Source organism: Pungitius pungitius, chromosome 4 (genome assembly GCF_949316345.1).
Source record: "Pungitius pungitius chromosome 4, fPunPun2.1, whole genome shotgun sequence".
Lineage (NCBI taxonomy): Eukaryota > Metazoa > Chordata > Actinopteri > Perciformes > Gasterosteidae > Pungitius > Pungitius pungitius.
Window position 1 is genome coordinate 25,547,285 of NC_084903.1, and position 16,223 is coordinate 25,563,507.

The 16,223-nt window shown below is 45.9% G+C and overlaps 2 protein-coding genes across 4 annotated transcripts; one reads left to right on the forward strand and one right to left on the reverse strand.

The window, feature by feature from the left end:
• The first annotated feature begins 1,281 nt into the window (after nt 1–1,281).
• Nucleotides 1,282–12,054, forward strand: hsd11b2 (hydroxysteroid (11-beta) dehydrogenase 2). 3 transcript variants are annotated; one of them, XM_037453466.2, is made up of 5 exons: nt 1,285–1,684; nt 8,000–8,212; nt 9,262–9,447; nt 9,713–9,850; nt 10,737–12,052. In XM_037453466.2, the coding sequence occupies exons 1-5, from the start codon at nt 1,396–1,398 to the stop codon at nt 11,168–11,170; spliced, it is 1,260 nt and encodes a 419-aa protein (XP_037309363.2). In that variant the 5' UTR covers nt 1,285–1,395; the 3' UTR covers nt 11,171–12,052. The 3 variants fall into 3 exon arrangements, with proteins under 3 accessions (XP_062417944.1, XP_037309363.2, XP_037309371.2); XM_037453474.2 differs by lacking the exon at nt 1,285–1,684 and adding an exon at nt 5,024–6,890; XM_062561960.1 differs by lacking the exon at nt 9,262–9,447 and having other exon boundaries at nt 1,282–1,684; nt 10,737–12,054.
• Nucleotides 12,055–13,578: 1,524 nt separating this feature from the next.
• Nucleotides 13,579–16,128, reverse strand: LOC119198298 (calcium and integrin-binding family member 2-like). The gene is made up of 6 exons (XM_037455279.2): nt 15,933–16,128; nt 15,659–15,693; nt 15,010–15,121; nt 14,729–14,876; nt 14,218–14,413; nt 13,579–14,099 (listed from the first exon to the last, which is right to left on the reverse strand). The coding sequence occupies exons 1-6, from the start codon at nt 15,981–15,983 to the stop codon at nt 14,078–14,080; spliced, it is 564 nt and encodes a 187-aa protein (XP_037311176.1). The 5' UTR covers nt 15,984–16,128; the 3' UTR covers nt 13,579–14,077.
• Nucleotides 16,129–16,223: the final 95 nt, after the last annotated feature.

Genomic DNA, 16,223 nt, shown 5'->3' on the forward strand with positions numbered 1-16,223 from the left:
CAGAGGAGTCGCCCCCTGCTGGTCACTACACAGAAGTAGAGTCATTTCCTCATAGACGTCTATGGGAGCAGAGGAGTCGCCCCCTGCTGGTCACTACACAGAAGTAGAGTCATTTCCTCATAGACGTCTATGGGAGCAGAGGAGTCGCCCCCTGCTGGTCACTACACAGAAGTAGAGTCATTTCCTCATAGACGTCTATGGGAGCAGAGGAGTCGCCCCCTGCTGGTCACTGCACAGAAGTAGAGTCATTTCCTCATAGACGTCTATGGGAGCAGAGGAGTCGCCCCCTGCTGGTCACTACACAGAAGTAGAGTCATTTCCTCATAGACGTCTATGGGAGCAGAGGAGTCGCCCCCTGCTGGTCACTACACAGAAGTAGAGTCATTTCCTCATAGACGTCTATGGGAGCAGAGGAGTCGCCCCCTGCTGGTCACTACACAGAAGTAGAGTCATTTCCTCATAGACGTCTATGGGAGCAGAGGAGTCGCCCCCTGCTGGTCACTACACAGAAGTAGAGTCATTTCCTCATAGACGTCTATGGGAGCAAAGGAGTCGCCCCCTGCTTGTCACTACACAGAAGTAGAGTCATTTCCTCATAGACGTCTATGGGAGCAGAGGAGTCGCCCCCTGCTGGTCACTACACAGAAGTAGAGTCATTTCCTCATAGACGTCTATGGGAGCAAAGGAGTCGCCCCCTGCTGGTCACTACACAGAAGTAGAGTAATTTCCTCATAGACGTCTATGGGAGCAGAGGAGTCGCCCCCTGCTGGTCACTACACAGAAGTAGAGTCATTTTCTCATAGACGTCTATGGGAGCAGAGGAGTCGCCCCCTGCTGGTCACTACACAGAATTACACTTTAACAAAAGAAGCTTTGGACTCTCTTTGAAGAACCGGAGGTCGAAGAAAGAAGCAGCAGAGCATGACTTTGTGGCAGAGAGACTCACCGGCTGTCCTCCCTGACGGGGAGACGGGGTTAAAGAGCATTTCCTTGACAGAGACACGGAGCAGCTCTCTCAGCTGTTCAAGGTTACAGATAAACAGATTTAATCTTTTATTGGGCATCAACCTCACGGCCAAAGGAATCCTTCTGGCAGGCTGATCAGCAACAACCCTCAATCCACTCGTGTGCCAAGGAGTTGTAGTTTGTTTGATAACTTTAACTGTGTGTATGTGTGTGTGTGTTGGGGGAGAGGGGGGGGGATTAGATGCAGGGCTGCAGCCTGTAGTCCCTCCCCCCTGCAGCTCTCCTCTATATATACACCAAGAAAGACGGAGAGGACAAGACTCCAAGAGAGGAACCATTTCTCCCTCCTGTGTTGCAATCTGAGGAGGCAGACAGACAAGAGACAGACAGAGAGACCAACAGGTAACCCAGGTGCCTTGTATCTCCTCGATGATGGACGACTACACCTTCCCCTTCTGGATATACCTGGGCGTCCTGGCTGTGTTTGTGGGCGGCGCCATGAAGCGGCTCCTGGCGTCCCACCTGGGCGCCGCCCCCCCCCTGGTGGCGTGGCTGGGGGCCACGGTGCTGGCGGAGCGCCTGTGGTCCATCTGCTTGCCGGCCGCTCTGCTGCTGGCGCTGCTGGGCCTCGCCTGCTGCCTCTACTCCGCCACCAAGCCCGGGCCGGCTCCGCCCGGCGCCGCCCTGCCAGCCCACGGAAAGGCCGTCCTTATCACAGGTAGGAGGAGGCCCCGCCCACTCTCTCGGGCGTTGGGGGGAGTCGATGTAGACTGGTCTTGTGTTTGTTTGTTGTCGCTGTCTGAGGGCGTGAAAGAGGAGAGAAAAGAATGTCCTCTCACGTCTCGCTTTAAACTTCAGTGTCTCCGCAAGAAGACGAAAGGTTCCATCCCACTTGGTGTGAGACAAGGACCGGCTCATTGAACCCGCTCCAAGTCCACCGTACCACGGGGCTGATCTGAGTGTGTGATCACACAGGGGGAGGGGGGGGGGGGACTCCCCTTCACAATAAGAGAGGAGACCGCTGGCAGAACGATCGCAGCGTAGTGACCAACTTTCTGTTATCCGACTGCACTGTGTGTGTGTGTGTCTGCTGTCACTGTGTGTGTGTGTGTGTGTGTGTGTATCTGCTGTCACTGTGTGCGTGTGTCTGCTGTCACTGTGTGTGTGTATCTGCTGTCACTGTGTGTGTGTGTCTGCTGTCACTGTGTGTGTGTGTCTGCTGTCACTGTGTGTGTGTGTCTGCTGTGTGTGTGTGTGTGTGTGTATCTGCAGTCTGTGTGTGTGTGTGTGTGTGTATCTGCTGTTACTGTGTGTGTGTGTGTGTGTCACTGTGTGTGTGTCAGTGTGTGTGTGTGTGTGTGTTTCGGTTAATGAGATAATCGCGTCGAGTGGCTCGGCCTCATAACCTAAGGTAACCTGAGAGGCGGAGTCTGTCTCTGTCACCATGGAGACGGCCGTTGTTCTTTTACCTGGTGGTTCAGTTCAAATCACGTATGCAAATATTTGGCATTTTGGATAAAATCCAAATAGCAGCAAGTCTTTCATTGAACTCCCAGAACCCATTGGATGGTCGGTTTCATCACTTTCATGATGAACAGAAGGCTTCACTTCATCTTTAATGTGGAACAAAGTTTCACACTCATTTGTAAACAATAATAATAATAATCCACCATTTAAATCCATGCTATAAATCACAATAAAATTCTTATGTTGGTTCACAGAAAGAGGCCAAATGGACTTTCATTTTGAAGAAGCCCTGAGTTTAAAAGTCAACTTTAACCATATATTAGCATATCTAACAGATATAAATATTTCATAGTTATGTCAATAAAAGGTCAAAGTATTGTAATGCTACATTGCTAACAAACATTAGCGTGGTTCCACTGAAGTTTGTCACTGTAGACTCCAGTCCTGATCCACATCACAGGCCGACCTGGTGTGTAAGGACCTTTGCAGGTGGGGGTCATAGATGGACTCAGGAAGTAGAGGCTCCGTCACCTTGTGGCCCCAAAGGGCAGGTGTGGAGCACTGAAAGTACAAGCTACAATTTTATCTAAAATATCTACCTGCTCAGCATCCAACAAGTACAGTTCCCATGGGCCTTTGCGGGATCAGCTCCTCTCGGGTTCATGTAAATGAACACTGAAGGACTTTGGACCAAGGTGTGGTTCTGGCCTCCCAAGCAGCAAGGAGATCTGGGTCACACAAACATCTCCAATCAGGTTGACACACTGCTGAGTGAAGATAAGCGAGTTTGAGGATATAATACTTTAACACTGTAATAAACCTTTTGTCATGTTTAACCAGCTCCTCTGAGAAAACTCAAAGCCCAACTAATGAACACTTGGATCATCGATCACGCTCCTGATAAGCTTCTGATTGATTCATCAGTTTCTTCAAATGATGTCTGTGTGCAGAAGATCCAGTATAATATTCATGCTTTTTCCTCAGTATCTTTCACATGGAAGTGATCAAAACTGTTGTTGGTAAATCTTACAAATTGCTGATTTACAGTTCTAGAATGAATACATCCACAGTCAATCAATTCTAATTCCTTTCAGTATCTGTTACAACTGATGATGAATCCCAAGACTTCTTAGAGAGCTTTGTTGGTTATAATAAGAAGTCATAACTCGTCCAAAGCATAAGTCAACCCCGTCCTACTGGCCACTTCTACTGGTCCGTCAAGCTGGTCTTTCCTACTGGTCGTTCCCACTGGTCCGTCCAAAGAGCGAAGCATCAGGTCCAATTACAGTCTGGACGGCGTCCCGCTCGTGAGAGCTGAAGTGAAGCTGGGTCCAGAGCCCAGCGTTAATTGGGTCCGGAGGAAGTCAGCGTGAGGTCATTGTGGATATAGGAGCTAAGGATAGAAAAGGAAAAAGGCCCCAGTAAACCTCTTAGAAATGCTAATTGAACCAAATGTAAATCCTGTAATACTGTGAATCAATTAGCTAAGAACAACAATACTGAAACGTTTCAGCGAGATCAAAGGAGTCCTTTCATCATGGCGGCTCAGGGAGGGAAGTGGGCGGGGCCTTTGGGAATAAACCCCTCAAGATAGAAAGGCCATCCCTCGCATTGTCGCAGTTATTTTCTGTCAAGCTTCGGTCGGCTGATCTCTCAGGAGACGTCTCTGGTCCAAAGGTTTAGTTACACAGCTGCAATGCAAGAAAAGCACCAGAACACAAATCACACTAAGTTCATTCCTCTTCACGTTCCCTGGTCTCTCTTTGTCTTCTTTCCTCCTCATTTCATAAATATACATCTGCTTTCTTTTTTACCCACACTCTCTGTCTAATGAATTACTTTTTTTCTCTGTACTTAAATGTCTTGCTCTCTGTATTCTGTATTAAAGTACTTCCAGTTGCTTCATGTCAATAGAGGATTCTCTCCATGGGAATACAGACCAATCACAGCTCAGCATATTGTAGCAGCTTCTTGTGAGTTTTTGCTCACACTGACTATAGCCAGCATTGTGTAATAGATCTCTCCTTGTTAGCTCCTCCTCCAGGTCACGTGACCTCTGCTCTCAGTAGGACGACGGCACAAGTTTCCAAGCAAAGAAGCAATGAGAACCGTGTCTCCAAGAACATGATTCTACTGCCTTAGGACCGAGAGCAGGAGAAGTTTACATTTTGAATGTTTGGAGACACAACAGAGAGCAAGTTTATGATAAGGACATCATGAGAACAACATCGTGAGAACAACATCACGAGAACAACATCATGAGAACAACATCACGAGAACAACATCATGAGAACAACATCATGAGAACAACATCATGAGAACAACATCGTGAGAACAACATCACGAGAACAACATCATGAGAACAACATCACGAGAACAACATCATGAGAACAACATCACGAGAACAACATCATGAGAACAACATCATGAGAACAACATCATGAGAACAACATCGTGAGAACAACATCATGAGAACAACATCATGACAACAACATCGTGAGAACAACATCGTGAGAACAACATCGTGAGAACAACATCATGAGAACAACATCATGAGAACAACATCATGAGAACAACATCGTGAGAACAACATCATGAGAACAACATCACGAGAACAACATCATGAGAACAACATCACGAGAACAACATCATGAGAACAACATCATGAGAACAACATCATGAGAACAACATCGTGAGAACAACATCATGAGAACAACATCATGAGAACAACATCATGAGAACAACATCACGAGAACAACATCACGAGAACAACATCATGAGAACAACATCATGAGAACAACATCATGAGAACAACATCACGAGAACAACATCACAAGAACAACATCATGAGAACAACATCATGAGAACAACATCATGAGAACAACATCATGAGAACAACATCACAAGAACAACATCATGAGAACAACATCACAAGAACAACATCATGAGAACAACATCACAAGAATAACATCACAAGAACAACATCACGAGAACAACATCACAAGAACAACATCATGAGAACAACATCACGTGAACAACATCACAAGAACAACATCATGAGAACAACATCACAAAAACTCATACACCTCACACATCCAGGTAAAGAAGAACTCAGGCAGGGAGGAATGACATCATCATACGAGGATGTGCGGCGAACCATTCATTCACAAGGCCACATGCTCCCAAACGATGACAGTCATTCTGCATCATGAGAACGAGATGAGAACACCATCATAACATTAAGATCATGAAAATGAAATCATGAGGACAGTGTGTGCCCTCATTGACTCATTAACTCATCCCCTCATTACCTCATCTTCAAATGACCTCATCCCTCTGGAAGTGATGTTGTTGGAGCTGTGATGACCTCCAGCTGGACACAGCTCTGCTTGAGGCCTCCTAACGCATCTTTTAACGCAGCTGCTGAGCAGTAAATATTTGGATTATTTATTGTCTGCAGAAGCTCTTCTCTGTCAGGTCATAAATAAATGAGAGGTTAGACACTATGAGGTCACAAAGACACAGTGAGGACGGTTAAGAAAAGAACCAGCTGTCAGCTCGTGACCCCTCATGTCACCCGATGGGGGCCCTTATGCAGATGCACTTGTTCAAATCAGTCATCCGGAGTCCTGATGAAGCTCCGGCTCTGGTGAAGATGGAGCTGCAGCTGGCTTCCACCCAGAGACAGATGTGTTCTGACCTTTTCTGCACCTGCAATCCACGTTTGTTTCTCCATCTGAGGGGGCCCCTCAGAGCCCTCAGAGCCCTCATTGCATAACGGAACACGTCTCCCGTGGCAACAGCAGCCCCCCGACTGGTTTGTTTTGATGGAGAAGAACCCCCGTCTCCGAAGTCCAGAGGCTGACAGATAAGATATTCCTTTATTCACAGGATCGCAGCAGCAACGTGGACAACACAAGGAAATCAGGTTGTAGCTGCAGAGACTTCTGGGAAAGGGAATGAGTGGGGGGGCATTAGCCCCCTCTTTAAGCTCCGTGCTCCTTAAAAAAGCTTCTGGTGTCGCGCTTCTGATCTGCAGCTCACCTCCAGAAGGACGTTTATCTAATGTAGCACAGCACCGATCTGACCCTCCCTGACATTTAGTTCATCCTTTTATTCCACTGATTAGAACACAGAAAAGTGAGCTAACAAGCTTTCTGACTGACAGTTGGCCTGTTTGCTGGCAGCACAATGAGTCCGAAACACAGAATGTTATGAATTGGGGCAATAAATCCAAACGATGATTCGGTTGAGTTTGTGTTCGGGCTGATTGATTCGTGCGGCCGAGCACAGACGCCAGATCATGTCCAAACCTGCTGGCTATCCAAACAACTGCTGTGCAATGAACCAATCAGAGCCTCCGCAGGAGCAGGCTGACGTCGCCAAGCAGGTGAAAGGTGAACGCTGTAATCCCCCCCCTTTACGGAATCACAGACTTTCAAGCTCCTGCTGGCTGGGTAGGTTCGTTCCCATTGTCACGTCGGGGAGTGTTTGAGGATTTATAAAGGTGGTGCTGGGCGTAGTGTTGGCTCGGCTGCAGATGGGAGAGAGGGGGAGTGGCTCAGGGACCGGTGGCAGGTGGAGGCAATGGGCCTCAGCTGGGGAAATTAATGATTGTGTTTCACCATTTTGGGGGAGAGTCGCTGGACGAGCGTGTGGGACGTCGAAAGCCTGTTTGAGTGTGATCACGAAAAGTAAAACTATTTACCGAACCAACCCTGCTGTGGTCTGCATCCTTCCAGAGCCCGAAGGATCCACGCCTGCTACAACCCTTCAGCACTGTAATATGTGATGATAATCTATTGTTGTTACACTGTAATATGTGATGATAATCTATTGTTGTTACACTGTAATATGTGATGATAATCTATTGTTGTTACACCGTAATATGTGATGATAATCTATTGTTGTTACACCGTAATATGTGATGATAATCTATTGTTGTTACACTGTAATATGTGATGATAATCTATTGTTGTTACACCGTAATATGTGATGATAATCTATTGTTGTTACACCGTAATATGTGATGATAATCTATTGTTGTTACACTGTAATATGTGATGATAATCTATTGTTGTTACACTGTAATATGTGTTGATAATCTATTGTTGTTACACTGTAATATGTGATGATAATCTATTGTTGTTACACTGTAATATGTGATGATAATCTATTGTTGTTACACTGTAATATGTGTTGATAATCTATTGTTGTTACACCGTAATATGTGATGATAATCTATTGTTGTTACACCGTAATATGTGATGATAATCTATTGTTGTTACACTGTAATATGTGATGATAATCTATTGTTGTTACACTGTAATATGTGATGATAATCTATTGTTGTTACACTGTAATATGTGATGATAATCTATTGTTGTTACACTGTAATATGTGATGATAATCTATTGTTGTTACACTGTAATATGTGATGATAATCTATTGTTGTTACACTGTAATATGTGATGATAATCTATTGTTGTTACACTGTAATATGTGATGATAATCTATTGTTGTTACACTGTAATATGATGATGAGGCGGTCTTCGTGTCCCTGCAGGATGTGACTCTGGTTTTGGGACCGCGACGGCGAAGCACCTGGACAATCTCGGCTTTGAGGTGTTCGCCACAGTGTTGGACCTCTCAGGAGAGGGAGCTCGAGAACTAGAGAGGAGCTGCTCCCCCCGCCTCACCCTCCTCCAGGTGGACATCACCCAGCAACAGCAGGTCCACCAGGCCCTACTGGACACCAAGGCCAAGCTGGGCCTCAAAGGTAACGAGTGCCTGTTGGAGCCGAGCAGCCACATGTTTGTTTAAAGCGCTCCGTGGTTCGGCTCACTGTCCACAGCGCCAGTGTGTTTCCACTGCACACACCAGCCAATGAGGACTTTCCAAGAAAACCACTGAGGCAGGAATGGAAACAACTAAATAACTGTTGAATTGATTTAGGAGGAGTAACAGGAGTAACTGGGGACAGACGGAGCAATACATTTATGTGGAGGAAACTGAGGACTGAGGACAACTGAGGATTAAATGAGGAGTAATTAAGAATAATCTTCCAAATTGCCTCATTCTCTTTCTAAATCATCTGATCCCATTGGACCCGACTAAACCCGTACGGAAATGATCGACAGCTTTCTTGGCCACTCGTGTTTAAGGCCTAAACGTGTGAGGATTGGCTTTAAAATCTGCCCCCTGCCCCCCCTAAGGTCATTCAAAGGCAAAACGATGGCCGTATTGCACTGGAGAAATGTAACAGGACACCTCAATAAATAATAACACTAAAGAGAAAAAGAAATCCATCAACTAAAAGAAACACGATTGAAATAAGCTTGAAAAAAAACGTATTTTAATCAATGTCAGGTAGATCAACTTTTGAAAAAAAAACAACAACATTGATTTAATAGATCAATGAATGAGTCAAATTCAAAACGCGTGGAACATGAAGGGTGTTAGACTTTTTTTATTTTATTCCCATATAGTGTTTCTGAGACAGGTTTGACTTGTTTCTGTCACCTGGGCGTCTCCTCCAGGTGTCTCACTGCCCTGATCCTTGTTATCTCTCCTCGGCTCTGGAACACTTCCCACCAAAACAAAAGATCCCACAGTGGCTCGTAACAACAACAGAGCAAGGGATTGTGGGTCGGAGGCCTGTGATGAGGGCAAGTGCGACTCATTGACAACGGCAGTAAGAGACAGAGAGAAAGACAGACAGGCCAACAGACAGACAGAGAGACAGACACAAACATCAAATACACACATCAGGAAAAGTATTCTTCATCCTCCTGCTCCTCCTCCTCTTCCTCTTGTGTGTGTCCTCAGGTTTGTGGGGTTTGGTGAACAATGCCGGTGTGTGTGTGAACTTTGGAGACATTGAGCTCTCTCTGATGTCCAACTTCCGTGGCTGCATGGACGTCAACTTCTTCGGCACGCTGAGCGTCACCAAGAGCTTCCTGCCGCTACTGCGTCAGGCCAAAGGTCGCATCATCACCATCTCCAGCCCGGCCGGTGTGTTAGCGGCACACACACAGGTTTAAGGACGGACAAAATAAGTGAACAGGATGTGACCAAATATGGACTGAGGCTTTATGGTCTATTAGTGATCTGTCAATCCGCGTGTAGCCCCGCCCTAAAGCGTCTTCTGTTTATGGTCTATTTGACTTTGAACTCGAGATTGAGACCATAAACCCATGTTTACTGAGGAGCTGAAGCCCATTGGTCAGTGTGGGTGATGTCCTGATGATGTCATGGTTCTGCCATACCTGTGTTTCAGGTGACCAGCCGTTTCCCTGCCTAGCAGCATACGGAGCGTCGAAGGCAGCTCTGAACCTCCTGGTCAACACGCTGAGACACGAGCTAGAGCCCTGGGGGGTCAAAGTGTGCACCATCCTGCCCTCCTCCTTCAAGACCGGTAACACCACCCACCTCTACACCACCTCCCTGTGTAAACGGTGTCCTCCTCATGAGATAAAGGGATCCCCATAAACTGTCCCCAAAGTGGGAGGAACTAAGCTTCAATGATAAATTAAAAGCAGTAAAACCTTGTGTCATTGTAAACATCATCAGAAATATTTCGGAATAAGTTATTACAGTATTTCATTCATTATTTCATTCATACAGTAAATATGTGTTAAATTGTGCATTCTCAGATAGTACTTGAAGGAGACTATTCATTGTACGTATATTCAGTGGGAAATTATTCCAATGATTGACGGCACGATAAATGTTTCTTTAAACCATTTGATTTTGGGTGTGGTGACATCATCGGGCCATCAGCAGCTGATCGAGTCAAATGGGAATGAACCTGATCACACTTAACGATCTGGTTGTATGAGAAGACAGGTTGTTCTCTCCTGTTAACCGTGAGAGTCCTGTTGGTCCCTGTGGGGCCGTGGAGGACCGACCTGGCACCTTTAGGTGCACAGGTAGAAATGTGGGTGACATCAAATTAGAGATTCAGATGATCTCTGCTGAACACATGTTAAGACGTAGAAACATCCCATCAGAACATTATTGATCGTCATTGATCCGCAGCAAGTGGCCCCCTCCCTCTTGTGAGTTCTGTGGTGGTTCTGGTGCTGGATGTGAGTAAAGACCCGGTTGGTTTGATAGAAAAACGGTTCCTTCCAATCGGGGAAACAGAAGATGTGGAGCTCTTCCTTAAAGTTCTGGTCCCAGCTCAGACTCAGAGTCTAGACCGGATGAGTTCACCCAGCTGGAGAGTTGGCACGGTGAAACAATGCATGCTGGGAAGTCCCGTTGCCGTGGCAACCACATGGCTCTGTGTCCCCCCGCAGGTCAGTCCAGTAACCGCGCCTACTGGGAGCAGCAGCACAAGCAGCTGCTGCGGACCCTGCCCCCGGCGCTGCTGGAGGAGTACGGCGAGGACTACCTGACGGAGACCAAGGAGCTGTTTCACCGCTACGCCAGCCAGGCCAACACCGACCTCAGCCCTGTGACCGACACCATCGCCCGGGCGCTGCTGGCGCCGAGGCCGCGGGCGCGCTACTTCGCCGGGCCCGGCGTGGGCCTCATGTACTTCATCCACAGCTACTGCCCCCTCAGCCTCAGCAGCCGCTTCCTCCAGAAGCTCTTCCTGAAGAAGAGGCTAGCGCCGCGCGCCCTGAGGAACCCGCCGGGCTTTGACCCAGACCTCGGCCTAAACAACAACAACAACAACAACAACAAGGAGGAGGAGGAGGAGGTGGAGGACGAGAAGAAGCTGAAGTAGCTGGTCTGCAGCAGGACCAGAGCTGTCCTTCTGTACATGAGCTGCTCAAGGGGTCAAGGGCTTTCAACTGGGAGGTCAAAGGTCAGCCATCCCGTCAGCGAGATCAGCTGACTTCACGTGCCTTCATTACACAGAGAGAGGAACGATAGCAGATCTCTTCACATCAGCATTTGATGATGTCCTCGGTCCTCACATGTGTCACATGATATTTGGTCCAATGAGCTTTAGAGATGTCGTCATTATAAATATTTGGGACATTTACCAATACATTTAGATAACGACGTATTTAAAGAACATATTTCAAATATTTACACTGAGTTTATTGTCTGCATAGAGGTGACAGGAACAAGAATCCTTTCAAAACAAAAGTTTATTTAATTAGTTTTACTGTCACGACCAAAATATTTTCAATATTGTTTCATCTAGATTTTCGGACTTCTGAGCGTTACAATAAAAGCACAAATAACAGATGTAGACATTAAGTATCTCCTGTTCTCCTTATGATTCAATACTCAAATTAAAGTTGTACTTTCAAGTTACAAATCAATACGCTCTATTTATTGTAGTTCAGTCGTAAACAGCGATGTTAGAAAGTCAATATTTTTTAATACGTTTGCACTTTTATGAACCTTTTTATTTTTTCTGTTTTTATTCTGTCTACATTACATTTTTTAATCAAACTATTTATGTCTCCTTTCATTTTAATCTCTCAAACTGTGAATTTTGTATTAAATGAATATAAAAATTTAAAAAACAACGCCACAACTATGATGTTAATGGTTCACTTGGTTTGTCTTTGGAAATAAAGTTGAGCTTTTCAGATTTCGGATGTTTGAGTGCAGATTTTTCTCATAAATGAAAATAAACGCGACATTTTAAAACGTTCTGAATAACATCATTATTATTATTTGGGTTTTTCTTGTTAAAAAAATGTTTTCACTGAGACACAGCCAACATTTAGGTCACGATAAAAAGGTCATATCTCTACAAGCATGAGGTCTTTTTGAATAATCTGTGTCATAATGAAGGAAAAATGTGTGAGGTTTTTGTTTGATGATTAGCCCTTTGGAATTAAAATATTATTATTATTATTATTAAATATATTTCAATCAGGAGAGACTTTAATAGTAAAAAAATAATTTATAACACATGCATCAAATATGAATTGTGCCAAGTCTTTGGAGATTGGACTCCAACATGAAGGACTCCCTGACGGCAGGGATTCTGAGGTCCAACAGGCCCAATGAGCCTGGTGAAAGGAACCAGGAACCAGGATCAACGCCGATGCTGGTTTCCTGGTCCGTCTCCCAGGTGTGTCCCTCTGGTTCATCTCTCTACTGTCTCTCTACAGTCTTCCTGGTCCACCTCTCTGATCCGTCCCTCTGGTCCGTCCCTCTGGTCCGTCCCTCTGGTCCGTCCCTCTGGTCCGTCTCTCTGGTCCGTCTCTCTGGTCCGTCTCTCTGGTCCGTCTCTCTGGTCTCTAGGAACCCGTCTCTTCGGAGGCCAGCTGTGTGTCCTCAGACGCTCCGTGCTGGATCTGATCCAGGATCTGTGTGCCGAGCCGTCTGCCTCCACTGTGAGAGTGTTTCACCTCCAACCCGGGTAGAGGGGGAAGGGGGGTCAAAGGGGGAAGTCCAAATGTTCCCCTACATTAAAATATATGGTCTGTGTAAAAGCCCGGACCCCCCTGTCCCCCTGGCAGCAGCAGCTCTGGACCCAGTAATGGAAATAACTTACATTGTTCAAAGCTCAGTGGGACTCCAGCTGCAGAGTCACTGAGTTCAGCTGTAACACACACACACACACACACACACACTCACTCACACACTAACCATTACACCATGGGACTGGAATTACCTAATATACAATATTAAATATAGGGATAACAATGTTGATTCAAGTGGTGTTTAACATTCTGTATCAGAAGCGGCGTTAATTTGCGAAATTTTGGGCTATACAAAATAAAATGAATAGAATTTAATTGTTGCTTCATTGATGTATTCATTCATATTTGTATTAAATAATGATGGTGTGACAGTCCCACCTCCCGCCGCCCGGTGTCACTGTAAAATAAATGTCTCCTGTCTCCTTCTGTGGTCTTTTGATTCCTGTAACTGTAACTTTGGAACTTCAAAGAAATGTTTTGTATTTTTATTGAATTTTATTACATAACCTGTAACTAAATCATCATTCATCAATTATTATTATTATGATGATTATCAAAAACATGAAGTTTAAGGACAAAATATGTCTACTGTCTTAATTTAAAACCACCATTCTGTTTTCTGGCGTCATTTGGAGGAAACCTGAAGCTTGGAGCACCAGAAGTAGTGTCTCCAGAGTGGACTCATGTTACAGATCCACCTGGATCAGTTTCTTGGAGAATAGGTTTTACAAAGAAACAGAAGTATATTTTATTTATTTATTTATTTCATGAGTGAACAAAGCTTCGGGGAAAGAGATTAATCAAAGCCGTGTACAGGTGAGATGACAAAGAGCCCTTCCATCAACTGAACTACAGTTTACTTTGATTGTCGCTGAGCACCAGAACGAGGAAGCGAACAGCTGTAACGAGCAGAGACCCGCTGCAGAGCTCGTCACGTGTTGCCCTTTAAAACTGTGCTTTTGATAATGAATCCCTTCGATGGATCCGACCTTTCTGCAAAGCACGGAAGTCAGAAAAGCCCCGTTGGCCAAGAGATCCTCGGTGGAGATCGCTCCTCTCTCTGTATAAAATGATCCCCATTCAAACCTCTTTAGAGGAAAAGGGGTTTTACTGCTTGCCCTCTGAGTCCAGAGCAGAATAAGACCCTCACAAAGGACAGGCACTGAGTTGAGGTGGGTCTGAGTTCTCAGGAGGATGCCTGAAGACGAGGTGGCACGTTCGTCCTCTGCTGCCGAAATGTCTCATATCCGTACATGGAAGTTACTGCGGACACAAGCAGAGACATGATTACTTCCAGCTGTTAGACGACAAAGGTCCTCCAGAGGGATGGATGTCTCACTGTGAGATGCCCTACAGGTTCACGTCTGGCATTAGATAGTACCTGAGGAAGTCCGGAGCCTTTGAGACCATATTCTCGAAGTCGGAGAAGGAAAGCTTGCTGTCCCCATCAAGGTCGGCCTCTTCCATGGATTTGTTACAGACTAGTGTTACCTCCTCTGGGGTCAGCTCTCCTTTGGTCAGCTTGTTCAGGGTCTTCTTCAGATCCTCCTTACAGATGAAGTTGTCCCTGTTAAAGTCTGGAGCACAAGATCACGCTGAGGACAGACTTAGCTGTCCGTCTGCCTGTCCAACTGTCTGTCTACCCATCTGTCCACCTGTCTGTCTAATAGTTTGTCTACCTATTAGTCTACCTCTCTGCCCAGATGTCTCTCTACCTACCTCCCTATCTCCCAACCTCCTGCCTGAACACTTATCACCTGTTGACCTCTGTCTTATCGTAGAGCTTGAAGGCTACCTGCCAACCTGTCTGCCTGTTTACCTCCAACCTATCGACCTGTTAACCTGTCAACCTACATACCATTCGACACATAACCTGTTGACCTTTGTCTCACCGTAGATCTTGAAGGCGTAGATGGTCTTGAGTTCTCTGGGTGAAGTTTCACAGAGAGCAGAAAACATGTCGACGAAGTCGTTGAAGCTCAGGTTCCCGTTTCCGTCCTCAGAGAACGTTTCCACTATTCTGTCTCTGAACGGGTTCTCCTGCCACAGGTTAATCAATCACAGGAGCAGTCTTAACTGACTGAGAAAAATGTTTAATCATATTCGGTACAGGTGATGATCACAGGTAAAGGATCACAGGTGAAAGGTCACAGGTCAACAGAAGATTACCTACCTTGAACTCCGGCATAGTGACAATGAGCGTGGGAGGAACCCTGATGTCGGGGTTGTTGGTGTAATCCAGAGGCACCAGGTGAGGAGCGAGTTCACGATATCGTCCATGTAACCTTAAGGTTGATCGTGTGACAATAAAAGCTCCACTAACGAGGTCATGTTCCTTTCAGGATGAACTTTATCATCCATCAACAGGACAACAACATGTTTCTTAATATTTCTGTTCAATGTTTTCATGTTTTAATTCATTTCACATTAGAGATGTGTGTTTTTGTAGCCTTTGGCTATCTTGCTGCACTACAGTGGGCGGGGCTTCGGTATAAATAGGTGATATCAATACTTTGATCATTGGTAATTTAATTATACATTTTAATTCATGAGAACAGACGTTTTAAGTTTCTCTAAAGCACCAAACGGCTGAAACTTAAGTCTTTTTCTTTTTAAGATGTAGAATTTCTAATTAATAACTGACCTTGGATCAGAACATCACTTTCCCTGGTGGATGTTATTTGACGTTTTGTCACTCATCACGTCAACATCACTTTGGGTCAAAGAAGTAACACCCAGGGGGTTTTAAGCTCAGTCAGCTGACCCGTAGCCCCACCCCCTCCCTCTCAGGTTATGAAGGTGCCTCATTCTGGTGACCTCACCTCAGGATTTCCTTCCTGGTGAAGAAGGTGCAGTCCTGTAAACAAACACAGACGTCACAGATGTGCAGCTGCTCCTCTGGGAGGATCTGCTTTCACAGCATCACATGCAGCGGCAGCAGGGTGCAGGAGGGGGGGGGGGCGGCCAATCACCGGCCAGCACCTCCTCCGACTTTCAATTACAGTGATGGATGTGCAGAGGAATCTGCTCCATGCCGTGACATCATCACAGGATAACAGTAATCGTGCCTAGTGGTAATGCGTCATGTTCCAACACCTGAAAGGCCTCCAGCTGCTCGTCGGTGAAGGTCGTCTGCTTGTTTCCCATCCTGCTCGGCTCCCATCACACGGACGCCACCGCTGGTCTCAGGTCGCTTTCAGCCCATTCACCACGTCCACGAGGTTCTGCTCCTTTGTGTCCTTCGGGTCCCAGCCTTCGGATTCGGCGCAGAGGGGAGGAGGGTGATTTATAGGAGGGGAGGGGGGGTACCAGCGTGGTGCCTTCAGTGGCTCCTCGGATTAAAGTCCATCCATGTCAAAATGGTGCAAATGACTGAGATAAACACAT